The sequence below is a fragment of the Neoarius graeffei genome, chromosome 13 (genome assembly GCF_027579695.1).
Source record: "Neoarius graeffei isolate fNeoGra1 chromosome 13, fNeoGra1.pri, whole genome shotgun sequence".
NCBI classification, from domain to species: Eukaryota; Metazoa; Chordata; class Actinopteri; order Siluriformes; family Ariidae; genus Neoarius; species Neoarius graeffei.
Genome location: NC_083581.1, coordinates 70832307 through 70860174, shown reverse-complemented (window position 1 = coordinate 70860174; position 27868 = coordinate 70832307). Strand labels below are relative to the sequence as shown.

The 27868-nt window shown below is 41.5% G+C and overlaps 1 protein-coding gene across 2 annotated transcripts in view; it reads left to right on the top strand.

The window, feature by feature from the left end:
* The window catches only part of troap (trophinin associated protein), a 53959-nt gene that overhangs the window by 11781 nt on the left and 14310 nt on the right, over positions 1–27868 (top strand). For both annotated transcript variants that reach the window (XM_060938451.1, XM_060938450.1), the window contains exons 5-9: positions 5039–5127; positions 7159–7213; positions 7374–7513; positions 7605–7668; positions 25387–25514. In XM_060938451.1, coding sequence (XP_060794434.1) covers positions 5039–5127; positions 7159–7213; positions 7374–7513; positions 7605–7668; positions 25387–25514 — 476 coding nt within the window. The remainder of the gene's footprint in view (positions 1–5038; positions 5128–7158; positions 7214–7373; positions 7514–7604; positions 7669–25386; positions 25515–27868) is intronic.

Sequence of the window (27868 nt, the reverse complement as noted above, 5' to 3'; positions counted from 1 at the left end):
GATGATTAAATGGGTTTAACAGCTTTGCGAGTGGGCAATGAGGAACTGGAGCCAGATGCTGCAATTCCAGATGCGCCTTTTATTTTAACTACACTTTTCAGTGATTTAGATGTTAATCCACAGACCCACACCGTGGAAAGATACAGCTCTCTCTTTCAGTACTGGCTCTCTGAAAGACACGTTAAGAGACAGCCAGTAATTAGACACATATACCTCGTCACATGTTACTTTCTGGTTCAACCTGCCTCCTTGCCGTTCACAGCCGACGCTCGACCACGCCCTCGCTGCCACAATGGGATAGCAAAAATGGGCCATCAGGAAAAATGTGGGGGGAGTCAATGAACTTTCCTCTGTATCCATGGCTCAAGTGCCCTTGAGCAAGGCACCTAACCCCCAACTGCTCCTCAGGTGCTGTAGCATACAGTTAGGTCCATAAATATTTGGACAGAGACAACATTTTTCTAATTTTGGTTCTGTACATTACCACAATGAATTGTAAACAAAACAATTCAGATGCAGTTGAAGTTCAGACTTTCAGCTTTAATTCAGTGGGTTGAACAAAATGATTGCATGAAAATGTGAGGAACTAAAGCATTTTTTAAACACAATCCCTTCATTTCAGGGGCTCAAAAGTAATTGGACAAATTAAATAATTGTAAATAAAATGTTCATTTCTAATACTTGGTTGAAAACCCTTTGTTGGCAATGACTGCCTGAAGTCTTGAACTCATGGACATCACCAGACGCTGTGTTTCCTCCTTTTTAATGCTCTGCCAGGCCTTTACTGCAGCGGTTTTCAGTTGCTGTTTGTTTGTGGGCCTTTCTGTCTGAAGTTTAGTCTTTAACAAGTGAAGTGCTGCTCAATTGGGTTGAGATCAGGTGACTGACTTGGCCATTCAAGAATATTCCACTTCTTTGCTTTAATAAACTCCTGGGTTGCTTTGGCTTTATGTTTTGGGTCATTGTCCATCTGTATTATGAAACGCCGACCAATCAGTTTGGCTGGATTTGAGCACACAGTACGTCTCTGAATACCTCAGAATTCATCCGGCTGCTTCTGTCCTGTGTCACATCATCAATAAACACTAGTGACCCAGTGCCACTGGCAGCCATGCATGCCCGAGCCATCACACTGCCTCCACCGTGTTTTACAGATGATGTGGTATGCTTTGGATCATGAGCTGGACCACGCCTTCACCATACTTTTTTCTTTCCACCATTCTGGTAGAGGTTGAGCTTGGTTTCATCTGTCCAAAGAATGTTCTTCCAAAACTGTGCTGGCTTTTTTAGATGTTTTTTAGCAAAGTCCAATCTAGCCTTTTTATTCTTGAGGCTTATGAGTGGCTTGCACCGTGCAGTGAACCCTCTGTATTTACTTTCATGCAGTCTTCTCTTTGTTAGATTTGGATATTGATACGCCTACCTCCTGGAGAGTGTTGTTCACTTGGTTGGCTGTTGTGAAGGGGTTTCTCTTCACCATGGAAATTATTCTGCGATCATCCACTACTGTTGTCTTCTGTTGGCGTCCAGGTCTTTTTGCATTGATGAGTTCACCAGTGCTTTCTTTCTTTCTCAGGATGTATCAAACTGTAGATTTTGCCACTCCTAATATTGTAGTAATTTCTCGGATGGGTTTTTTCTGTTTTCGCAGCTTAAGGATGGCTTGTTTCACCTGCATGGAGAGCTCCTTTGACCGCATGTTTTCTTCACAGCAAAATCTTCCAAATACAAGCACCACACCTCAAATCAACTCTAGGCCTTTTATCTGCTTAATTGAGAATGACATAACGAAGGAATTGCCCACACCTGCCCATGAAATAGCCTTTGAGTCAACTGTCCAATTACTTTTGGTCCCTTTAAAAACAGGGTGGCACATGTTAAGGAGCTGAAACTCCTAAACCCTTCATCCAATTTTAATGTGGATAGCCTCAAATGAAAGCTGAAAGTCTGGACTTTATGTCCCTGTCCATTATATAACTATAACTTGAATATGTTTCAGTAAACAGGTAAAAAAACAAAATTTGTGTCAGTGTCCAAATATATATGGACCTAACTGTAGCTGCCCACTACCCTGTGTGTGTGTGTGTGTGTGTGTGTGTGTGTGTGTGTGTGTGTGTGTGTGTGTGTGTGTGTGTGTGTGCTCACATCCTCAGATTGGTTAAATGCAGAGAAAGAATTTCACTGTGCTCTCATGTACACGTGACACAGAAAGGCTGAAAATTCCTTTAAAAAATTCCTAAATGTAACTGTAAATGGTTAAAAAGCATGTTCATCATTTTCAATGAATAAAAATCATCATCGTTGGCAAAGTGCTGTTATGTAAGAAGACAAAACACTTCAGGATGCGCCGCTGTAGGAAAATAATCAACTTTGGAGTGGAAGAGTAACTCTTTGCATCGGGCGACATCACATCTTGCTGTCGTTGATTATTTTCCCATAACAGCATGGCCTATAGTGTTTTATTCCTTTTATAACCCAGAGGTCCAGATAGATCTTGTCTTCCCCCTACCCACATATGGTCTGTGATCTGTGACTGGTGGAAGCAGAAGAGCTGAGAAACAGCCGACTTGAACGTACACGACTCAAGTATTTTTGAAACATTTCAGTCATCAACAAGTTCAAATCAAAACAGTTTTAGTTTGGCTTTTGACCGATTTACTTCTGTATTTTGCAATAACCCAGAATGCCTCATTAAATAAACGCTTTTAGTATAAATACGTAGGTGATTATAGGAAATCGTGCACTGATTGGTCGAGAATTTCAGACTATTTCTCGATAATCACCTCAAGTGACTCGGCAAAACGCCGGCCAATCGCTTCGTCACCATAATTGAGGAAGAATTACAAATGATGAAAGAAAACACTGTCCATAAAAGCACTAAAGATGCTACGACGTTTGGTCTAAAACTATTCAAAGGTAAGGTGGGCTTGTGATTTATTTTATTTATTTCAAAACAAAGTATTTTATGTGAGTCGCCATAGATAAGTGACACAAGTTTGCGCCGCGCTGTTGTTACATTTGCATGCCGCTTTTGAAGTTTGAAGTAAAATTTTTTTTAAGACGATTTTTTAAAATCATCACCTGTGTATTTATACTAAAACAATTATCCACCTCAGGCTCAGTGAATATCGGTGAATAATAACCTCGACTTTGTCTCACTTATTATTCACCAGTATTCACTTTGCCTTCGGCTAATAATTGTTAATTAATATGTGGCCTACGTCTCGATTTGTTTTTTCTTTCTCGTTTACTGTTGCTTCGTGAAGAATTGATTTAAACTGCCTGCTACATTTATTTGTAGCCCACACTAATCACTCGATTCGTAATTCAAAGTATTTTTCATTTGATCCTGTTTAATATTTAAATAATATTGGCAGTAACCTTCCAGTTGGTGTAGCGTTCATGAGTAGTGTTAGTGAATGCTAATAAAGTGGTCAAGCTAGTGCTGTTGAGAGCAAATAGCACAGGCTAACGACCGAGAAACTAAGCCCATGTTTACATTAGACCGTATCAGCGGATCATCAGATTAACGTTTTTAAAACGATTAGTGTGCACACAGCAACACCAATACACGATTTGCGTGCACACAGCAACACCAATACACGGATACGCTCGGCTCCGCAGGCATCCTGCGCTCCAAATCACTCCGCCCTGAACAGCGAGTGCCCTCTGGAGGGTGCGCACTCCGGCCTCGCGCAGCTCACAGAGCGCGCGAGTGAAGTGCACAAGCAGTGATTCGGGACTGAGCCGCTGTGTGTGTGATCCCAGCGCATATCACTTACCACTTGCAAGTGGAAGGATGGCAAGCCTAAAGACAATCATAACTACACAATGGGCAGTATTTGCATCAGTATTTGCAGTATTTTCATACTTTTATACTCTTTAATGAAAGGTGATACAAGGCGGAAGTCCGCGCCGTTTTTCAGCAGTTGCATCACATGACCAACGCCAGCGAATCAGGAAGGTGGATGTCACAGTGACGTTGTCCAATGACGACGCCAGCTAGAGCTCAGCACAGCGTATCCGCGTATTCTCAATGTTTACACAGCACCGGAGCTGACACGATCTGGATTGAATACGTGGACCCTGGCGGATTCCCGTTTCCCGGCGTTTCCAGGCGGTTTAATGTAAACGGACAGTGCATCTGCGAAGAAAACGAGACAAATATGGTCTAATGTAAACTTGGCCTAAGATTTCTATCTCCGGACTCTTCTTCCACACATGCTTGCTATAGTATTTTTCACTCAGACTTAAGTATTCATTTCCCTGTGTAATTTACGTAGTTACTTTTAAAATCAACATCGACGGAGCGACCTGGCAGCCAAAATTATCTCAAAGTCTTCCGTATTTAACAAAACAAACCTCACGGACATTTTTGTTGACAAATTATCATAGTCGCTCACTAGCGCGGAAGTTTTACGTCTTCTACGTGTCTCTTGTTCAGTTTTTCATTGTCCATTGGTATGTTTTTCTCTTATAAATCTGCGTGAAGAATATCTAATTAAGTTTTGGTAGCCTTTCGGGTGTTCAGCGCGTCTTTAGTTTCAGTTTTCAGTTTATGTATTTAGTCCTAACAGTAGCACTGGATTAGCCTCGTCCTTTCCCTTTCCTGGCAGACAAAGAAATGCTTCTGTGCATGCGCAGCAGAAAACTTTCTCATTGGATATTTGCATCAGCTCCGACGTGCGACTCGTAACAATATTGCATGCTCATTCTCCATTGGGTAGAGTGGTGTAATACGCGTAGGATAAGCGATATACGAACAATATTGCATGCTGTCAAACCAAATGAATGGAACACATGTTTTTATTCCATCAAAAAAAGTGTCCTGCATGCATAGTAATATTATTTATCGGATCAGCAAATATAAGTGAAATGTAAATCTGCTGATTATATGAGTCATCGCTGATATCTGATCATCACCAGCCCTTACGCACATCATCATTGAATCAGTACTGAATGTGCGACAATGATGATTATATTTGAAATATAGAACTTATTAAATGATCTAATAATTGATGCCTTCTTGAATCCCCAGGCGTGTCTGAAGGAGTGGGTAATGCAGCAGCTGGTGGTCAGACTCCACGTGTTTCCATATGTCCATCTGGACGCTCCAGTGTTTATCTGGTTAGTATTGATCCGAATGTGCATCATGGATAATTGAAAGCTTAACTATAGCTGCTGTTGTATCATCATCTGGAATCAACCTGGACAAAAAAATAACTCGCATCAGTGTTAATTGGTTATGTAGCACTAAACTGGACCATGAGATGTTGGCAAGGCTTTGTCTGCCTCTTGTGCTTCATGTCCAGAAAGAACATTTGTTTGAATCCCAATGCTGCTGCAGTCATCCATGGTCGGGAGTTCAAGAGAGCAACATTGGCCTGCGCTGTCAGGGAGGGAGGGCTGGTATACTCACTCTCTCTCCCGTCAGTTACAGCGACGCTAGCCAGTCACAGGCGTCCACAGGGTTCAACATTCACTATTTAATCCACTCATCCAGTGGGTTAAAGCAGCAAGATTTTTCACTTGTCCTGACCGTAACCTTTTTATTACAATGTATTTACTAGTTCAATGAAAGGAAGGTGTTGAACAAAGTTTATCAAAAACCAGGTATAGTTATGATAATGCTGTATTGATTTATAATTTCTCAATAAAACTCAAACTTTAACAATAAACAAAAACTATCCAATGCTTGTGGTTATGGTGCATGTGTTGTTTTCACCCATTACCTGAGCTGCAGTTTTAAGAGTTGGGATTTTCGTCTTTTTCCACTTTCTTTCGACAAAATGAAACCGAAAGAAAACAAGTTGGACATGATGGGGTGACAGAATCATGTTGTGAATGAAAACAAACCGTAAGTGAGTTCGGCATTGTCGTACGGTTTCGCAAAATATTTTACGGCATTTGTGATGGTTAATGTGAACCATACAAAAGAAAAATACAACAAATGTCCAAATGAAATGAAGATTCACCGCAGATATTTATTTTATTGAGGTGTTCGATCACCATTTCTCCGATTTTGATGAATTCAAAATCTAATAATCTATAATTAGATATTACAACGGGGCGGCACGGTGGTGTAGTGGTTAGCACGGTCGCCTCACAGCAAGAAGGTCCTGGGTTTGAGCCCAACGGCCGACGAGGGCCTTTCTGTGTGGAGTTTGCGTGTTCTCCCGTGTCCGCGTGGGTTTCCTCCGGGTGCTCCGGTTTCCCCCACAGTCCAAAGACATGCAGGTTAGGTTAACTGGTGACTCTAAATTGACCGTAGGTGTGAATGTGAGTGTGAATGGTTGTCTGTGTCTATGTGTCAGCCCTGTGATGACCTGGCGACTTGTCCAGGGTGTACCCCGCCTTTCGCCCGTAGTCAGCTGGGATAGGCTCCAGCTTGCCAGCGACCCTGTAGGACAGGATAAGCAGCTACAGATAATGGATGGATGGATGGATGGATATTACAACGTGGTTATTTTTACACGCGCACCTGCTGTACTAGGCTTCCCGGGAATTTCATAAGCGATAACGCAGCCGGATCACTGAGGTGATTGAACTAGTTTTGTAGGAACTTTATTGATGTAACTCTTGAATAATTACTATAAAAATGGTGATTTTCAACTTGTCCTGTCAGACAGGCAGATGCAAATTTGACTTGTCCAGACCAAACATTTGGTTGTCCCGGACAGTCGGACTACCATTAATGTCGAGCCCTGATCCGTGAGCTCAGGCATATGGAAGTGGGCGGATAGTGTCTGTTATGCCACCCCCGAATCTTGCATAAGCAGCATTTCATAAAGATGCCGTCGGCTGGTGTCACATGCCTCAGGGGAATTAAAGTGATGCCTTTCGCCCTCCCTGCTTGGTCGCTGTCATGTGATAGGGGAGACCTATCTGGTGGGTGGGAACTGGCCACATCTAAAACAGAGCTTATACTGAGATATTGAGTATAAACTATAAGCAGCACTTGTGCATTTTTGTCTTCATTTCATTCAGTACTGGGAGCATTTCATAACACGAGCACTTCTTGTGGTACTCCAATGCATGTGTTTTGTTGCCGGATAGACAAAATGGTCTTGATGTAAATGTTTTCTGGGGCATAACCTTTTCATTGTAATAGGTATTAGAATTGGGCTTGCTAAGAGGCTAACGAAAATTATGTTTTAGCCTCAGAGAGTCTCGGTGAAGAAGAAGGGCTGTCGTGGTGTTGAGGCCATGTCAGGTTAGTGCGGCTCATGTTATATTTGTGATCCTGAGAACAAGTACTAGGACTAATAGAACTAGAGTTCTGTTCAGTAATGCTTCATTGAAAGTAATTTCTTGTCCAGATATATCAGGAATTATTCACACTGTGGTAACATGATCACCTGTTGTGCTTTTAGAGAACACCGTGCCGTTCTCCCCTGACCCATCAGCCCTCCGCAGTATTCTACTCAACGAGGGGGTTAAAGTCCGAGATCCTGATGGAGCGACACCGCGAGTGTCTACCTGCCCCTCAGGCAGAGGCACCTCCATTTACTCTGTGAGTCGACTTTGACAGTTTTGTTTTATTTGTATCACGCGTTGTTTTATTTTCTCATGAGAGAATTTTTCATTGCTACTTTGTTTTTCAGGCTCAGAGAGTACCTATAAGAAAGCCTCAGACACACACAGCAGCAGCGATTGGAGAACCTGCAGGTAAATTGTGCTTCACTTCATTTTTTTTTTTTTTTAGTCTTTGCAATAATAACTGGGATTAGTCTGAAAGGTGCAGTCACTGATTCGAATCGAATCGACTTTTTGTCAAATTCGGTGAAAAGGAATCCGGAAATCCAGAAATGCATCTCTCTGTGGTCAGGCTCGTGTGTTTACATCAACACGGAATGGTGCTTGGGGTTTTTTTTTCTGTTGTTTCTGCTTTAGTAATTATTATCCTGTCTTGCCAGCGAGGGCCATTCTGTGCGGAGTTTGCATGTTCTCCCCGTGTCCGCGTGGGTTTCCTCCGGGTGCTCCGGTTTCCCCCACAGTCCAAAGACATGCAGGTTAGGTTAACTGGTGACTATAAATTGACCGTAGGTGTGAATGTGAAGGTGTGTGAATGGTTGTTTGTCTCTCTGTTACCCCTTTTCCACCAAATCAGTTCCAGGGCTGGTTCGGGGCTGGTGCTGGTTCACAACTCGTTCAACTTGCGAGCCAGCTGAGAACCAGTTTGCTTTTCCATAGCTCGCTGAGCCACGTCATTACGTCGCTGTATACGTCATTACGTCGCTGTATACGTCAGTTACGTCGCTACGTTTACATAAACCTTGGCGTGAATATCAAAGCAAAAACAACACGGAAGAAGCAGCAGCAACAACAACAATAATAATAATGGATGACTTCGCGTTTGTACAGCTGCTGCTTCTCGTCGCTTAAAAATGGCGATCTTTCGCGGTCTTGTTATTGTTGTTGGTCTTAACAACTCCGCCCCCCCACTAACGTAAGCGGTTCTTTCCTCTGGCCCAGCAGAGAGTTGGTGCTAGCCTGGAACCGGTTTTTCTGGCCCCAGAGCCAGTTCTTTGTCGGTGGAAACAGAAAACCCGGTTCCAAACTTTAGAAGCACTGGCCCCGAACCAGCCCTGGAACTGCTTTGGTGGAAAAGGGGCTTCAGTCAGCCCTACGATAACTTGGCGACTTGTCCAGGGTGTACCCCGCCTCTCACCCATAGTCAGCTGGGATAGGCTCCAGCTTGCCTACGACCCTGTAGAACAGGATAAAGCGGCTAGAGATAATGGATGGATGGATATCCTGTCTTGCGACGTTTGCGCACGTGCATTTTTTTTTTTTTATATATATATAGTCCTTTGTAGATCGCTGCATTCTTATTTAGTTCTGTGTTTTGTGGAAGAACGTTGTTTAATTTCACTGTGTACTGTACCACCTGGATATGGTTGAAATGATGATAAACCCACTTTATGATCATTTGTCCGTACAAAGTCCGCGAAGGGTTTTATCGCCACGAAGACCTAAAAACACAAGTTTGCTAGCACAGTGGGGTTATTTGGATCGAGTCATAATTTGAAACGCTATGCTAGGTAACGTTACCTTCCTTGTTAGCTTTACGGTCCTCTCTTCAGTCACTGTAGTTTTGTAAAAACAATCTAAACAACTCACTGTCAACCACTTTTTGTGGTTTGGAATGCCGTGTCGGTGTGTTTGCATGTAGTACGTTTGATGACTTTTTTATTATTATTATTATTATAATGTTTGTTTTGCTTCAGCTATGAGAGACACAGTCACAGAAAGATATTCCATCATATTTCTCGTTTGGTCAGTTAAGCCACTTGTTATTGTCATCGCCTTGCTATGAATTTGAAAGGCGGGGCTTCTGAAGAAGCACTGATGGGAGATGTGTATTTGTTTGGCTGTTGTTCAAATGTTAAGAGTCTATCTCCAGAATTGATAACTCACCCTTTAAAGGTCGTAGGCAATGGTCGGAGGTGAAACATAGAATATCAACTTTATTGTCTAGAAGAACGACCCAAAAAGCGAATTCAGTCTTCTTAGTGTCTAATTTGCACCCTAAAATTTAATAAAACGGTTAAAATATACTGTTTTGCCCAAGTTCCGAAGGTTTGTTTACATCTCAGTTATGCGCACTTTCACCACCAGGGGACCGTCGTCGTGACGTCATTTAAGCCAAACAGACCGGGAGCAGCTCTGTGTTTACTTGCGAACCGAGCACACGTGTACGGACTTTGGTCGTGAGAGGTTGTGTAAAATATCTGAAAGCGATAGCAATTTTGAAGTAGGAACTCTCCAAATTAAATATCGAGAGGTGAAACCATATATGTATGAACCTATGGCTGTTGCGAAGCAATCTGTGAATGTGGCTCACTGGTTTGACCATGCGGCCTCGGAATCGGACAGCGACTCGGCTGACTCTGATCGCGGTGACCCCGGACCTCAACAAGACTCGCGCCCAAACGATTTATCCTGGTAGTTATGATAAATTCCTACTTTCGTCGTAATACTAAACAAGAGCCCTTTTGAAGAATAATTAAACCGCCCTCCCTAGTGGATATAGGGAACGATTGTGTACGATTGTGTAACGGACAGTGTGCCGGTAGGCCACATTAGCCTGCCATCCGCGGCATTATACTATTTATAGCCTACTCCAGGATTTTTTCTAGAAAAATTTAGTATGAGGGCGCTCACCATGGCGAGGGAGCGAAGCGGGGGGGTGCCGGTTGTCCCCCCCCCGCCGTGCAAAGCCTTTGAAAAAATGCTCCAATGGGACATTCTGAGGCTATCTGAGAGGGAAATTGTAGCAAATTGTCTGTCAACATTGAAAAAGAAAGAAGTAATCATCTTCTGCCCCGGACAGTCTTTGGCTTTCTTCCGCTTCGTGCCGCGGGATGACATCTTTATATGCCCAAGTGTCAACAAAAACAACTCGCGAACTACTTCTGTCAAAAGCTCCCGCGCCGGTGGGTGAAAGGTCATTCAGTCTCGAGAAATCTCGCTCTACAAGTCAGCTGACCTTGTATGTAACCCATGTCAAATCTCGCGAGAGCAGCCGCGACAAGTAAATAACTAAACAACATGGCGCCTCAGTCTGGAAAACGCCAATTCGGATTGTTTTTGCACCGTCTGGCGGTGTATCTACTATGATTGGAATATTTTTGGAGCAATTATAACGTATTTGATGATCAGACACATTGTCACGTAGTGTTGCTGGGATGTTTTCACGGAGTCGGTAAGGGGGCGCACGCCGAGAGTAAGAGGGCGCAGCGCCCCTGTTCCCCCGTTTAGACGAAAGCCTGTACTCTGAGCGAGGAAATCTCCCTTTGTCTCATTTCCACAATGATTGTACAGGATTCCTCAGGATTCTTGACTTGTCAATTGCAAGCAAAAGTAAAAATGTTTACCTCCAATCTTCTCCTTTTTGCTTGAGCGTTGCTGCTCCGTTTCTTCTTTGACTGCTTGATTTTGTTTCAAGCGCAGAATCCCCTCTCTCCGCCTCGTCTCCTCTTCCGGAAAAAGCCAACCCTCTCGCTCTGCCTCTTCTCCTTTTTTGGAAAAAGCCAATCCTCTCATTCCACCTCTTCTCCTCTTCCGGAAAAAGCCAATCCACTCTCTCTGCCTCTTCTCCTCTCTCGAAAAAAGGTCTTCCTGAACTTCTTCCTGAACCGGTCCCGTTGTTACAGTTCACTGCACAACAATAAGGCATGTTTTGTTTTGTTTTGTTTTTTGTTTTTTTTAATTCGCGAACTGCACTCAAGCCGAACGACAATGTAAGTAAACGGAAGTGGACTCAACTCAAGCGGTTTGTTTGTCTTAAATGACATCACGCGTGTGGTCACAAAAATAGCCGAATGGAAATTCGCAAGAAGCTACATTGATGTTGCGACGTGGGCGTTCTCTGAGCTTTCTACTTATTTCTGGTTTCTACTTAAAAGATTAATGCTTTCCAGCTAGGTTAACTCGTCTTTGCTCGGGTTTTCCACAGCATTTGTTCTAAAGTAAGCAAGTGTGTTTTCTTTGTTTTTGAGCTGTGTGACGGAGGTTGAAAGTTTACTCCGGAGTAGGAATGGCGGCTAGTGGTGTGTGTACAAGATCAACGAGCGCTGCAGCAACACCAACTGATTCTGCTTTTGTGAAACAGTTCGACGACTACATCTCAAATTCACAAGTGTTTCAGGAAGTCATTTTGAGAGCGGTCAACCGAGCCGTCCAGCAGGCAGTTGAGCCATTGAATGCTAGAATTAGTGAACTGGAGAAAGAAGTCGCCATTTTGAAAAAGCAACTTGAAACAACCCAGGCCAAGACGAACCACAACAAGCAGTATTCGAGAAGAAACAATATTAGAGTTTTTGGGATTAAAGAGGAGGAAGGGGAGAACTGTTATACCAAAGTCCTGGATTTGTGCAAGGAGAAATTGAAAGTGGATATCAGTCGGAATAAAATAGACAGGGCTCACCGTGTCGGTCGTCCCAAGTTAGCACGCCTTGGCCAGGCAGAGGCGCCGCCAAGGCCTATTATCGTGAAGCTCTCGGGCTACATGGTGAAGATGAAAATCATGCGAGCTAAGAGCGGGCTGGGGCGCAAAAAGATCTACATAAATGAAGACCTGACCAAGGCGAACTATGATCTGCTTATGGCGGTCAAAAAGGAGTTGAAGAAGAGTGGGGATGGTTTTTCCGTTTATTCAGTCGACGGGACCATCATGGTGCGGAGGGATGATCGAGTCTTTCGAATCACAAAGTTTGAAGACCTGACAAGATTCGGTTTGACATAAGCTGCCGAAGAGGATGAAGACGCCGTGGATACCTAGAGCTAGAGAGTTTCTTGCCTATTCAGTATTCATTTCTACTACTTTACTTTTATTGTCTTAATATGTGTTCTTGTGCAGCAAATTGAGGTGAGCAGTATCAACATTTTTTTTTGCCTTTAAATGGGAGTTTCTATTGAGTTATATAGGATGGCAATGGAGCACTTGCATGTGACGTCACAGCCGATCCAGATTGTGACAGACGCCATCGTGTCGGTCAAACGCCATATTCCGCCTTCTACTTCTACTTCTGGTTCTACTTCTGCTTTTACTTCTACCTTTTCTTCTGGAAAACCCTACTATATACAATTCTACTACAACGGCTGCGGCTACAAGCTCTCCCTACCTGTGCACGGTTTTTATGTTTTTTGTGTGTATTTTTGCATGTTGTTCGTCTGTACCGGACTTCAATATCCACTACAACCGTATGGACTTACTGGACATTGGTTTCCAGCAGAAAATGACGGTTTGTAGCGATTTCCATCGCATGCACAACATTCCGGACGAGAAAAAAAAAAAAAAACATTCCGGACGAGATTGCGAGACCAGCGGGGTCTCCGTGGATTGTTATTGGAAGCAAAGCGAAGGAGGCGGCGCCGGGAGCGGAAGCAAAAGCGAGGCTGCAGAGCCGGCCTGTTGACTAAGCTCAGAAAACAGCTACTCAAACCTCCACTGCCAAGCCTCTACCTCTCCAACGCCAGATCCATGTAAACAAGACGGACGATTTGGAATTACCTTATTCTATTCTATAATCGGCTGGTCAGTGCTATACTCAATACTTAAGTGACTTACCCATCCAATGAGGATTATTTTCTTGTTTACAAGATGCCACATCTGAGTCGCTGACAAATCCTGAATTTCTGTAGAGATAACTGTCCAGAGATTTATAAGCACGCAGTGCTTCACCACTGAACAGCGAGGGAAAGTTAATGAGGTAATCATACACGTCCGGGTATTCCGCTGGCAGTTCAAAATCCGGTCGTGAAAACTCCGTCCGGTAAGCCATAAGGGTCACAAATCTGTAGATCGTTTATTTTAGACATACATCTAGTTATCTGTTCATTAGAAAAATGAGCCGTGTAGTCCGTCGGTTGAAATTGATCCATTCTGTACATGAGTGCAGCAGTATTCAGCAGTGTTTTTGACCGACAAGATGGGGGTTGTGTACTTTCCGGTCACGTGACTGCAAGATCTCTATAGGGCTGTTTAATTCTCTAAGATTGGTTCTCCGAGCAAACATTTCCTTTTTATCTAAAGGCTTGTTATTCCATTGTTTGCATGTGTTCGTATTGCTTGCTATTTTTTTTCTTATGTGCGCCGAGGTTGAGTTTAATCCCGGGCCTAGGGATCGTTCGGTTTTCTTGTTGATTGGTCATTTAAATGCGCGCAGTATTAATATATCTCGTGAATCAAGTGTAGTTGAAAAGTTCGAGGAGATCACTTCAACAATGTCGAAGGAAAATTTTCATATTTTTGGTTTGAGTGAGACATGGTTGAATGACACCATCCCTAACCACTTATTCGATATTCCGGGTTGTTGTCTGCTTTTTCGTTTGGACAGATCAGATGGTAGGAGGGCGGGGGGGTGTGGCGTTATATGTCAAATCTGACCTTGTTGCTAAAAGAAGAATGGATCTGGAATCAAAAGATTTTGAAGTACTTTGGGTTGAAATAAAAATTAATTCACTTAAACTCCTGTGCGCGGTTTGTTATAGGCCGGAAAACGCCAAAAGGGAAAGGAATCTTTTTTTTTTTTAGAGCACTTACAAAATAGTATCGATAGAGTAAATCACAACCCAAATACCTTTTATTGTTCTTTTGGGCGACTTCAACGCCCAGTATAATGCTGATGTTCCATCTGACTGCACTGATTTTGGAAGTCTTTTGCACAGCTGGATGGAATGCAATGGTTTATCGCAGATTAGAAATGAACCGCCTCGCATTACTGATTCTGGTTCCACTCGATTTAATGATAACAAATTGGCCAGGCTTTTTTGTAAATTCGGGCAAGCTTAGTCCACCGGCTATTTGCGACCATTGTTATATTTTTGCTAAGGTTAACATTTCTTTACTTAAACGAAAATGCTATAAGCGTTTAGTAATTTTAATGAGGAAGAGTTGAACAAGACGCTTAGCGAATACCTTTGGGACTTGATTGAGAGTGGGTGTAGCGATATGAATGTTGTTTATAATGATTGGTTTCGTGATGTCAAACGTATAGTTGAGCAGTTTATTAGGCATAAAACAGTTGTCATTCGCCCACACGATAAACCCTGGATGGATAGCGAAGTGAGGCAAGCCATTAGAAAAAGAAACCGGCTACTTAAATTCTACTCCATAACAAAATCGGCAGCATCTTGGGAAAATTATAGAGTTCAGAGAAACCGTACCTGTTCATTAATTAAATCTAAAAAAGTGTAATCTCATCTCATTATCTCTAGCCGCTTTATCCTGTTCTACAGGGTCGCAGGCAAGCTGGAGCCTATCCCAGCTGACTACGGGCGAAAGGCGGGGTACACCCTGGACAAGTCGCCAGGTCATCACAGGGCTGACACATAGACAACCATTCACACTCACATTCACACCTACGGTCAATTTAGAGTCACCAGTTAACCTAACCTGCATGTCTTTGGACTGTGGGGGAAACCGGAGCACCCGGAGAAAACCCACGCGGACACGGGGAGAACATGCAAACTCCGCACAGAAAGGCCCTCGCCGGCCACGGGGCTCGAACCCGGACCTTCTTGCTGTGAGGCGACAGCGCTAACCACTACACCACCGTGCCGCCCCATATTATCTCATCTCATCTCATTATCTCTAGCCGCTTTATCCTTCTACAGGGTCGCAGGCAAGCTGGAGCCTATCCCAGCTGACTACAGGCGAAAGGCGGGGTACACCCTGGACAAGTCGCCAGGTCATCACAGGGCTGACACATAGACACAGACAACCATTCACACTCACATTCACACCTACGGTCAATTTAGAGTCACCAGTTAGCCTAACCTGCATGTCTTTGGACTGTGGGGGAAACCGGAGCACCCGGAGGAAACCCACGCGGACACGGGGAGAACATGCAAACTCCACACAGAAAGGCCTTCGCCGGCCACGGGGCTCGAACCCAGACCTTCTTGCTGTGAGGCGACAGTGCTAACCATTACACCACCGTGCCACCCCAAAAACTGAAATATTATAAAAAATTAAATGATCGGCTTTTTGACCCTGAAGTTAGTGTAAAAAAGTGGTGGGGGACTATAAAGTTAATTTACTGACAAAAGCTTCATGGTTCAATCCCATCTTTGGTAGATAGCGGAGGGGTGGTCAGTGATGCGCGTGAGAAAGCGAATTTATTTAATTCATATTTTGTTAGTCAAAGTAACATTGATGACAGTGCAGCTGAACTCCCTAATGAAACAGTGCTCTTTCAAGATTTAAAATTTTTGTCAATTATAACTGCACCTGAAGGAGAAATGAACGATTTGCTATGCAGCGTGGATATTAGCAAGGCTTGCGGGCCTGACGGATTTGGTAACAAAATTATTAAAATACGTTCAAGAGGCCTAACGAGGTCTTTTAGTAAGCTTGTAAATCTCTTTTTCGCGCTTGGTGTTTTTCCGGATGCACTAAAACTTGCAAATGTGATTCCTATTTTCAAAAAAGATGATCGACAGGAAAAATCAAATTATCACCCGGTTTCACTTTTAAATTCTCTATCTAAAATAATTGAAAAAGTAGTTTTTATTCGAATGTATAATTTTCTCCTGGATATTAGTTTCTTAAATCCACTGCAGTCTGGCTTCCGTCCAGGTGACAGCACCGTGAACCAACTTGTTTATATGACACACAGAATTTATGAGGCATTCGAACAGGGGAAAGAGGTACGCATGGTGTACTTAGATATAAGCTTTTGATCGTGTCTGGCATGAAGGACTTATGTATAAACTTAAAGCAATTGGTGTACGAGATCCACTTTTCACTTGGTTCAGGAGCTATCTTTCGGGCCGTAGCCAAAGAGTCGTCGTCGATGGGCAATCGTCTGAGTGGGCAGGTATAAAGGCTGGGGTACCTCAAGGCTCAGTGTTAGGGCCCTTACTTTTCTTGGTATACATTAATGATATTACTGACAATTTCCAATCAGATTGCTTACTCTATGCAGATGATACCTCTTTATTTGACATAGTCAGTGACCCCAATGTGTCTGGAAATAAGCTTAATAACGATCTTGCCAAGATAGGTAATTGGGCCAACCGTTGGCTTGTTACTATTAACCCAACAAAAACAGTATGTATGACGTTTTCAGTTAAGCGCACCAAGCCCTTTCATCCTGACCTTTTTCTTGACGGCTGCAAGGTCAAGAACGTATCACAACACACCCACTTAGATGTCACTTTTATGAGCAATCTCTCGTCAGGCTTATGTTTTGAGAATATACGAAAAAACATGTAAACGTGTAAATATGCTCAAAGGAATTAAGCTTAAAGTTGACAGAAAAACTCCTGATAGGCTGTATAAAAGCCTGATATGTCCAGTTATGGAATATGCAGGTGTGGTTTGGAATGGTTGTAATGAAAGCGAGAGTGATCTCCTCGAACTTGTTCAATATGAAACTGCAAAATTAGTGACGGGCGCCATGAGAGGAACTAGCAGACAACGTGTGTTAAATGATGTGGGATGGGAGTGAATGAAAACAAGAAGAAAAATTCATAAACTCACGCTTTATTTTAAAATTGTTAATAATTTAGTGCCTTCTTTTTTACAATTGCAATTATCGCTTCGAGTATCGGACAGAACTAGTTATTCTTTAAGGTCATCTAGCAATTTTTCTTTATTTTCTAGCCGTACTGATCGCTTTAAAAAATCTTTTTTTCCATCCACCACCCTTTTGTGGAATGATGTTAATATAAACATACGAAATCTGGACACTTTAAGCCTGTTTAAAAAAGAACTGTTAATTGTTTTTCAAGTACCAAAATGTAACGAGCTTTTCTTTTACGGCATAGATAGATACACCTCTATTCTTCATACTAGACTTCGACTAAATGCCTGTGCTTTAAATTTTTATTTATTCAAAATAATTTTTATTTATTCAAAATTTTTATTTATTCAAAATACATTGACCGATTGACGCAAGCCTTCGTCAATCGGTCAGTGTAGTAATAATCCTGAAACCATCAAGCACTATTTCTTGCATTGCCCGCTACTTGCCGTCCCTAGACAATCTCTGCTCGCCTCAACTGCATAAATCTTTGCAAATAAGTGGTCGCATATGTCTGAAAATGAAAAAGTTTCTGTCTTTTTGTTTGGTTCATCTTTTCTGTGTCTCGAATCAAATGAAAATCTATTTTGCAATGTTCAGATTTATATAGCTAAAACCAAACGCTTTTGTTAAGGTATTCATCGAACAACAGATAAGGGTTTTTTTTTATTTATTGTTATGTTTTGGCACCACCTGCTTGTATTTTTTCCTCTTTTTTCCATACATATTTTTCATTTTTTGTCCGTTATTCTCGTCCACTAAATTATGTAAAGAAAATTAAGAGTGAGCCCTCTAGATGAGTATTTAGTGCTCTTAGGGCAAACTCCTATATATGTTTAAATAAAATAAAATAAAAAAAATTTGCCACGATCCACGCTCACTTATTTTAATTATTACTTACTAACAATACTTCTTGGGACCAGAAGAAAATTACAGAGGGTTTTTTAACATATAAAGTGTCAAATGTGCATCAAATTTAAACCGTTGCCTCTGAGCTTTAATGATTAGTAATAGTAGTTTAGATTCCTACAGGCTGCAGTGAAACAGAAGGTGTTGGGTTTTTGCAACAGCTTTTGCCAGAGAGACTCACTGGCCACTTTATTAGGAATACTCAATGCATAAAACCAGCTGGGGGCGGCACGGTGGTGTAGTGGTTAGCGCTGTCGCCTCACAACAAGAAGGTCCGGGTTCGAGCCCTGTGGCCGGCGAGGGCCTTTCTGTGTGGAGTTTGCATGTTCTCCCCGTGGGTTTCCTCCGGGTGCTCCGGTTTCCCCCACAGTCCAAAGACATGCAGGTTAGGTTAACTGGTGACTCTAAATTGAGCGTAGGTGTGAATGTGAGTGTGAATGGTTGTCTGTGTCTATGTGTCAGCCTTGTGATGACCTGGCGACTTGTCCAGGGTGTACCCCGCCTTTCGCCCGTAGTCAGCTGGGATAGGCTCCAGCTTGCCTGCGACCCTGTAGAACAGGATAAAGCGGCTAGAGATAACGAGATGAGATAAAACCAGCTGTTTTATGCAATTCTCTAATCAGCTGATCCCTTGACATCAGCACAATGCATCAAATCATGCAGCTACAAATCAAAAGCTTCAGTTAATGTTCAGAATGGGAAAAAATTGCGATCTCAAAGTGCGACTTTCTTTCACCGTGGCATGGGTGTTGGTTTGAACAAGATGCACTGCTGGTTTGAGTATTTCAGAAACTGCTGATCTCCTGGAGTTTTCACACACAACAGTCTCTAGAGTTTACGGCCCCCGTCACACTTATTTGGAATTAGCAGAATCAAGTAGAACCAGCCGGAATGAAACATTTTTCAAAATTCGTGCCACATTCGAGCGGGAATTTCAAACTGACCAACATTCTTACAGCTTTGTAAGAATGCCGTTCGAATACTTAGAATGCGCTTCAAACCCGCCTCGAATGATTCTTGTACATTCCGGGTGTATTAGCTTTTGAATGCAGTTCAAATGTAGTTGGAACACAGTAGGAATACCTAGAATGTTGTTAGAATGCAGTAAGAATATTAAGAATGCACTTCGAATGCCGTACGAGTGCGGTTCGATTGCTGCCCAAATACCACCCGAAGTCTGGTCGGAAGGTGCCTCGAATGCTGTACGAATTCACCTCAAATGCAGTCAGAACGCTCCCGGAATAGCCACCGAATATTATAGGGGTGTTCACACGGCAACTTTTACTCCGGTGTAGCACCGGGGCTGCCCCGGTAGAGCGTTCACACGGTACAAAGTTATACCGGTGTCGCCCCTGAAAGCTGCTTAAACCGGTGCAAATCTAACCCTGCTCGGGAGGAGGTTTAAGAAATTTACTCCGGAGTAAATGCACAGCCCCACTTGCGGTCACACGGCAGTTTCTGCGACCGTGCAATAGTAGCAAAAACTTTATTACTATAATTTCCTTTGATAGTAATAAAGTTTTGATATCATTTCCTTTTATTATTATCATTTCCTATCATTATTACTATTATTTCCGATAGTAATAATGCGGAAATGAAATATGCGCATGCGTGAAAATGTACTTCCTTTTCCCGGTTGTCATGGCATCATCAAGCGCCGGGAAAACAACGTGGATGAAGACACCAGTGTTGCCAGATATTGCTGACTTTTTCCAGCCCAAAATATGTTCAAATCCACCAAATGCACTTAAAACTGACAATCTGGCAACACTGGAAGACACGCAGTTCTGTTGTTGTTGATATTCGCCATTTTGGAAGCGCAAAATACCAGGATGCAAATTATGCAATGCCCGTATGTAATCAACTCTCCTCACGCGTAGCGAGTCTACCCCTGTAGCGTTCAGACGTCCCATTTTATATCGGTGCTGCCCCGCAAACTAGCATTTACTCCGGAGTAAATTTCTTAAACCACCTCCCGAGCAGGGTTAGATTTGCACCGGTTTAAGCAGCTTTCAGGGGCTACACCGGTATAACTTTGTACCGTGTGAACGCTCTACCGGGGCAGCCCCGGTGCTACACCGGAGTAAAAGTTGCCGTGTGAACACCCCTGCTAGTTTGCGGGGCAGCACCGATATAAAATGGGACGTCTGAACGCTACGGGGTAGACTCGCTACGCGTGAGGAGAGTTGATTACATACGGGCATTGCATAATTTGCATCCTGGTATTTTGCGCTTCCAAAATGGCGAATATCAACAACAACAGAACTGCGTGTCTTCCAGTGTTGCCAGATTTGGCAGTTTTAAGTGCATTTTGACGGATTTGAACATATTTTGGGCTGGAAAACGTCAGCAATATCTGGCAACACTGGTGTCTTCATCCATGTTGTTTTCCCGGCGCTTGGTGATGCCATGACAACCGGGAAAAAGAAGTACATTTTCACGCATGCGCATATTTCATTTCCGCATTATTACTATCGGAAATGATAGTAATAAAAGGAAATATCAAAACTTTATTACTATCAAAGGAAATGATAGTAATAAAGTTTTTGCTACTATAACACGGTCGCAGAAACTGCCGTGTGACCGCAAGTGGGGCTGCACCGGTGCTAACACGCTTAGAATGTACTTCGAATATCCCGGAATATACGAAGAATTTTTATTCCGACGGCATTCCGGCTCATTCGAGGCACATTCGGGACATTCTGGCAGGATTTGAAGTGGCTTGCCATTTTGATTTTTCCCTCAAACATGGTCAGAAATCAGAGCCTAATCTAGGGCGCGTAATACGCGATAATACGCATTTTTTATCGGTCTGTCGCACATCCACTTTTTGGGCACGAGAGTGGTATCGCGTATCTATTCATTTTGTCGCGCATTTATAAGTAGAGAGCGTGTAGTCGCGTTTTACTGAATCTTGTGCGTATCAATTTGTCAGCACCAGCTAGCAAGCACTGCGGTAAATATAGCGTTGTTTACACACTAATCGGCAGTGTTGGGCACGTTACTTTCAAAAAGTAATTAGTTATAGTTACTAGTTACTTTTCCCAAAAAGTAACTGAATTAGTAACGGAGTTACTTTGTCATTAAAGTAACTAATTACCAGGGAAAGTAATGATTCCGTTACATTTTGTCACCCCCTCCCCCCCCCCCCCCCCAAAAAAAAATCAAATTACATTTAATTAGTGTAATCATTATAAAAGTGAATGTTAAATGTGTTTAATGACTGAAATGGACACTTAACAGAACCAATCAGTAACATTATCTACACTATATTAATATTTTTGTGGGACAATGTGAGAAGACATCTATCAAATTTAATATATTTTTGTAGTTATTAAAATTGTTACTAATTACTGGCCACTGACGAGGACAAACGCTTTGTTCCTTGACATAATGTGCATTGCACGTACACATTTTTGCCTTTTATTTCAAGTAATGAAAAGCAATGGCTGTATTTCCAATTTGAAAGCGCAGTGTTAGGCTGACCGCTCGCCATCGCTGTGTCTTCTGATTGAAAGAGTGTGCAGTAGGCGTGGCCTACCTACGTATGTTGTCCAAATCTACTCTGATTGGCTTACTGTGCCGTTGTCTCGCGTCTCCCCGCCCCACGCTAAAGCAGAGTAAAGAAAGGCTGAACGAGCAGCGTGCCAGATGAGAACAGCTTTAATAAAGTAACGCATAGCATTTTATTGTAAGTAACGGGAACGGCGTTATAACGATGTTAAAAGTAATTAGTTAGATTACTCGTTACTAAAAAAAAGTAACGCCGTTAGTAACGCCGTTTGTTTCTAACGCCGTTATTCCCATCACTGCCAATCGGAAAATATCGGAAAGGACCGAAGTATTCCGAATGGTTTATTTAGCGGGTAAAACAGTTTTATGAACTATTATATCATTGGTCACTGAACCGGAAGACAGTGTATCTCAACCAATCGTGTGAAGTGTTTTAAAAATACCCAAAAGCACATGGCATATCGTTCTGTCTCATCCAAACATAACAAAACGCGTGGTCACGTTGAAAGACCTTTGGACGAAAAAAGAAAAAAGGAAACAAAACAAAGACACAGAAGTGACAGATGCTAATCCAGCCGACATTACACAACCCGATAAAAGATATTATGAAATAGATTTAATCTGTTCTTGTATAATGGTAGGTACTGTAACATTACTGTAAATAATAAGAGATTATCATGATACTGTTTAGGAAGTCTGAATTTTGGGATTATCTCTAGTCATCTTTGTCAAAAACTAGTTTAAAGATAAGTTCTACATGAATGCTAGTTGTTGTTTTTTTGTTTGTTGTTTTTTTTTGTTTGGGAGTAATTTGTTTAATTCAGTTTAGTATTATGTTATTAATCATATTCAAATAGTCAAGGTGCTTAGTTGATATATAAGTTTGTGTACAGATATGATCTTAGAGTAATTATATGACCGTGTGAAGACATACTAAGTCATTTGATTCTGATTGATAATGGTTTTTGAAGTTTGAATTTGATATTATTTTCCTAATGCCAATATACAATTAGTTTGATAATGTTTGGTATTATGTAAGTTTTATTTAAAAATATTATGAAATATATTTAATCTGGGGCGGCACGGTGGTGTAGTGGTTAGCGCTGTCGCTTCACAGCAAGAAGGTCCGGGTTCGAGCCCCGTGGCCGGCGAGGGCCTTTCTGTGCGGAGTTTGCATGTTCTCCCCGTGTCCGCGTGGGTTTCCTCCGGGTGCTCCGGTTTCCCCCACAGTCCAAAGACATGCAGGTTAGGTTAACTGGTGACTCTAAATTGACCGTAGGTGTGAATGTGAGTGTGAATGGTTGTCTGTGTCTATGTGTCAGCCCTGTGATGACCTGGCGACTTGTCCAGGGTGTACCCCGCCTTTCGCCCGTAGTCAGCTGGGATAGGCTCCAGCTTGCCTGCGACCCTGTAGAAGGATAAAGCGGCTAGAGATAATGAGATGAGATGAGATATTTAATCTGTTCTTGTGTAATTGTAGGTACTATAAGATTGTAAATGATAGAGACTTTTTAGGAAGTCTGAATTTTGAGATTATCTCCAGTCATTTATGTCAAAATCTAGTTTAAACAGGTAGATTGTTTAATGTTTTTCACTTTCATGAAAGGTGGTCTGAACAAAACAAATATGATAGCATTTTGAAATATTTGATAGTGATTTTATTTTATTCAGAAAGTCAGATTTTTCATCTTATTATTAATTTATAGTGGCAAGACTACATGGATTTTAGACTTAACTATATCAAATGATGTAATATTAACCTAGTCATATTTGATATGCAATATTAACCTAGTCATATTTGAAATGCAACATTATACTACTGGTGGTCAAATTGGTAAAAATAGGCTAGTCACATGATTTATAGTAAAACAGTAACCTCGTCATATAACAGAAAACTAGTTATATTTGTAAGGTTTTGCAGTATATAATTCTTCATATAGTTTTTGATCTAAAATCTTTACACTTTAAGTTCAGATCTGATCATAATGTTTGTGCAATACTATAAACTGTGGATAAGTGTTTGCCGATATGGTTTTCATATCACTGTATTAAAGGATATGTATAGTGCCATGATTATGATATTATATAGATTAACATCTGATATGAATGTTTGTTACATGTATTTAGTTGTATTAATAAAACTGTTCTGTTTATAGATGTACTCTTGAAAACATCTACCAATGTATTACTTATTTTTCTGTCCCCACTAACTGGAACAAATGAGGGATAGTTTTACCCATGTTAATATTTTCTGTCCCCTGTTTCTGCAACTAGTGAGGGATCTGTCCCCTATTTTCAGATTCCTAGACTAGGCTCTGAGAATGTTTCGAATGCTGTTGGAATGCCATAAGAATATTTAGAATGCAGTTAGAATACACTTCGAATGCCATTCGATATTTCTCCTCTACGAATGTACCTCAAATGTTTTGAGCATGAGCAAAACATTCGGGCCGACCACAAGAATGGGCCCGAATGTTTGGAATGCACTCAGAATGCAATCAGAATTTTTAGAATGCACTTCGAATATCCCAGAATATACGAAGAATTTTCATTCCGACTGCATTCCGGCTCATTCCGCCTCGAATGTGTCTACCCTATACACAGAATGGTGCGGAAAAAAAAAAACAAAAAAACATTGAGTTGAGTGACAGTTCTGTGGGTGGAAACAAACGCCTTGTTGATAAGAGAGGTCAGAGGAAAATGGCCAGATTGAGCAGTTCGAGCTGCCAGGAAGGATATAGCAACTCGTATAATCAGTCTTTACAACTGTGGTGAGCAGAAAAGCGTCTCAGCATGCAACAGCAGAAGAACACATTGGGTTTCAGTCCTGCAGCCAAGAACAGGGATCTTATCCTGTGTCTGAAATCACTCCCTACTCAGGGCACTATATAGTGAGGACGCCATTTTGTAGTGCTGTCCGAAACCTTAGTGAGGATTATTTACACCCTATATAGTGCACTCAAAGTATCCCACAATGCATCACGAAAAGTAGTGTACAACCAATGGTCACTAACCAAACCAATATATCCCATCATGCACTGCAGTCGCGCTGAAAGAAATCCAATTAAAAGTCTCAAATTTGATTTAATAAAAAGCAGCGGCAAAGAAGAAAGAAAGTATTCAGCCTTGATTTAAAAGAACTGAAAGATGCAGGTACTTTGTATTGATTAATCTGGGAAATGCGCTCAGTATAATACGGATTTATCACAAAAACATGCATGTGTTTATTATTTTGAAAACCCAGCAGCCGCCTGATCCCACACGTTTTAATTGTGTGACAGTTATGACGTAAATACCAGCGTGACGGAGTTGTGTCCGAAAGCGTTTTTTCATTTTACCAATGAGCTCACTATATAGTCCTCTATATAGTAATTCCCTTTGTAGGGAGTAGTGAACGAGTGAGCAATTTCGGACACGGTTAAAATCAAGAACAGGTTCCTATTAAAGTGGCTGGTGTAATTTATAGAGTTCAGTCTCACAGTGTGGATATTACTAAATGTGGACATAATGAGATGGATTTCAATCATGTACTTGCAAGAGCCGCTGTTCCTGATGGACATTCCAGTCACTGGTTCTCATTTGATCATTAAGGACTCTTTAAATCTGTTATTGCAGCGGGTTAAGAGTTCTTTAGCGTTCTCTATGCAGAGAATGAACTATTGTGAACGTTTAAAAGTATGGATTTCCACTTTAAACACTTAGGTTCATATGTAATCATTTGCAGGGTTCGCTGTTTGGTGAGGGATTCTGCAAGCACATGCAGTTTCCCCATTTTTAAAGTACAAATACAAAAAAATACCATCTTGTAAAATTGCCATTACCCATCATTCCCTTTTGGATTAATGCTTATTAATACTGTCTTGTCAGACTTGTATTTTAGTCCATGTAAAATGTTTGTTTTGAAGCTCTACTGATTTGTCTTCTCTAGGAGGCACTGTAACGTTCTCTCCTGACCCATCAGCCCTCCGCAGTATTCTCCTTAATGAGGGGGTGAGACAGGGAGCTGGACTGACACCCAGAGCCTGCCCCTCAGGCAGAGCAACCTCCATTTACTCTGTGAGTCCACTAAAAAAAAAAAATCACGCTCCAGTTATTCCTGGAAAGGAATACTGCAGCATTTTCAGCCTTATCGAGCCTATATGGAATTTCTGTAAACAGTGGTTTTCATGTCACTGTGCCTAAAATATGAAATGGAAACCCTGCTAAGCTGAATCTTAAATGGACACGAGGAAAGGTTTTAGTCAAGAAAATATCATGTTATATGGATGAGTGTTTTACTGAGAAAATGTATTGTATTTGTATTGTACTTGTATTTTTCATACGAACTACATCCGGGACATGGAGAACCAAAACCGAGACATAAATCTATTTTTTTCGCGGTCGGGTTTCCATCAAATCCTGCGCTCTGATTGGCTGGCGAGCGGGTCCGTATCCGACGATACGGACCCCGGTTATGGACCTCTGGCGACTCGCTCATTCACAACAACAAACAACATAGTAGCATGTTTTGTCAACATTTATCTTTTTTTATAAGATTTATTTATAAGATTATCAAAAATCTTATAAATGTTTGCCAGCATTTCTCAGGAGAATAGCATTAATTTTACATCATGGATAGCGATAACAACAGTCTTCACAGCGAAAGCGAGTTTTACTACCCTGAGGAAGAAGAAATAAAAGAAAACATTTCAGGAGAAAGCTAAAAACCTCTAACTGTTGTTAACGCCGAGCAAAAACATGGCTGAATCCTGAATGGCTCAATTTTGTATAAATAAGGGACTACATAGGCGGCAAAATGTAGTTTTGTTTTTTTTTCCTGCCGTGGAAGTGCACTTGTATACCGAGGAGGAAGCAGTTTGCATTACAGCCGTGAATGAGGATTCAAAATGGCGGCTTGGCTCGGTTTTCCCTTTCGGGCGCTCTCGTTTTCTGTTAGAATTTGGTAAAGAAAAAAATAAATATATTATTTACCAGCTTAAGGTCGGTCCGTATGGTGAAATACCATGACCTCGGCCTTGAATACTGACCTCAGCCCAGAGGGCCTCGCTCAGTACTTTCAAGACCTCGGTCACGGTATTTCACGATACGGACCTCCCAGCTGGTAAATAACATGTATGTACGTCACTTATGAGGAAATCGATGAATTGTTTTTATAACTTTGGTTACTTTGATATAAGTATAAAATGATATAAAATACATCGCGGATCTGAGTGACATATTTAAATAATATCGGTTGGTGTTGAGTGGTATATCAAATATATTCTATTCAGCTAGCATGATATTGAACCAATTGAAGATGAGCTCGGTGAATGGAATATATCTAATACACCATGAAAAAAGCCATTATTATTATACATACACATTTGATGAAACAATTATAGATTTTACAAAAAGTTAAGAACAGGGGAGTTACTTACCAATATCCATTGCTGATTCTGATCCAATGTTATTCAAGTCTCCATCACTTTTCATCACCTCCAAGTAGAACTTTGACAATATGTCAGCTATTGCTGTCTTTTCCAGTTTTTCAATGTCCGTTGATATATTTTTCTCTTGTAAATATGCGCGAAGAATATCTAATGAAGTTTTGGTCGCCTTTCAGATATTCAACAACACGTCTTTCTCTTTCAAAATTCTCTCAATCTTCCGTATTTAACGAAGCAAACCTGGCGGCCATGTTGGTTTACAAATTGTCACAATCGCTCGCTAGCGTGGAACTTTTACGTCTCTGATATGTCTCTTTTCCAGTTTTTCAATGTCCGTTGGTATCTTTTTCTCTTGTAAATATGCATGAAGAATATCTAATGAAGTTTTGGAAGCCTTTCAGGTGTTCAACGCGTCTTTCTCTTTCCCGACGAACAAAGAAATGGTTCTGCCCATGCACAGCAGACAACTTTCTCACTGGATATTCGTATCAGCTCTGACATGCGACATCATGTCATCTTGCCAATGTGAAGTATCGTAACGATATTCAACGCTCATTCTTCATTGGGTAGAGTGACGTAATACACGTAGGATAAGCGATATGCTAACAATATTGCATGCTATCAAACCAAATGAATGAAACCGGCTAGAAGGGAAGAGAACACGTTTTTAAAAAGTGTCCTGTATGTATAACAATTCCCAATATTTCACTCCAATGATGTCACTCCTTGTGTTTTCCTGCTGACTTAACGCACGTTGTCAAAATGGCGAACCGGTTCAAAATTTCCTCCTGATTAGTCTCATTAATGAGTGGTTTTCTTATGGACACACAGCTGTTTAGTCCCAATCCTGTGCGTTCTCATCACATTGTGAGTGTGGAAATGCTCTTACTTTCTCTGTTAAACAGCAGTGAGTTCTACTGTCGATATTTTTATTTATTTATTTATTTATTTATTTATTTTAAATGATTCGACTTCACTAAGCAT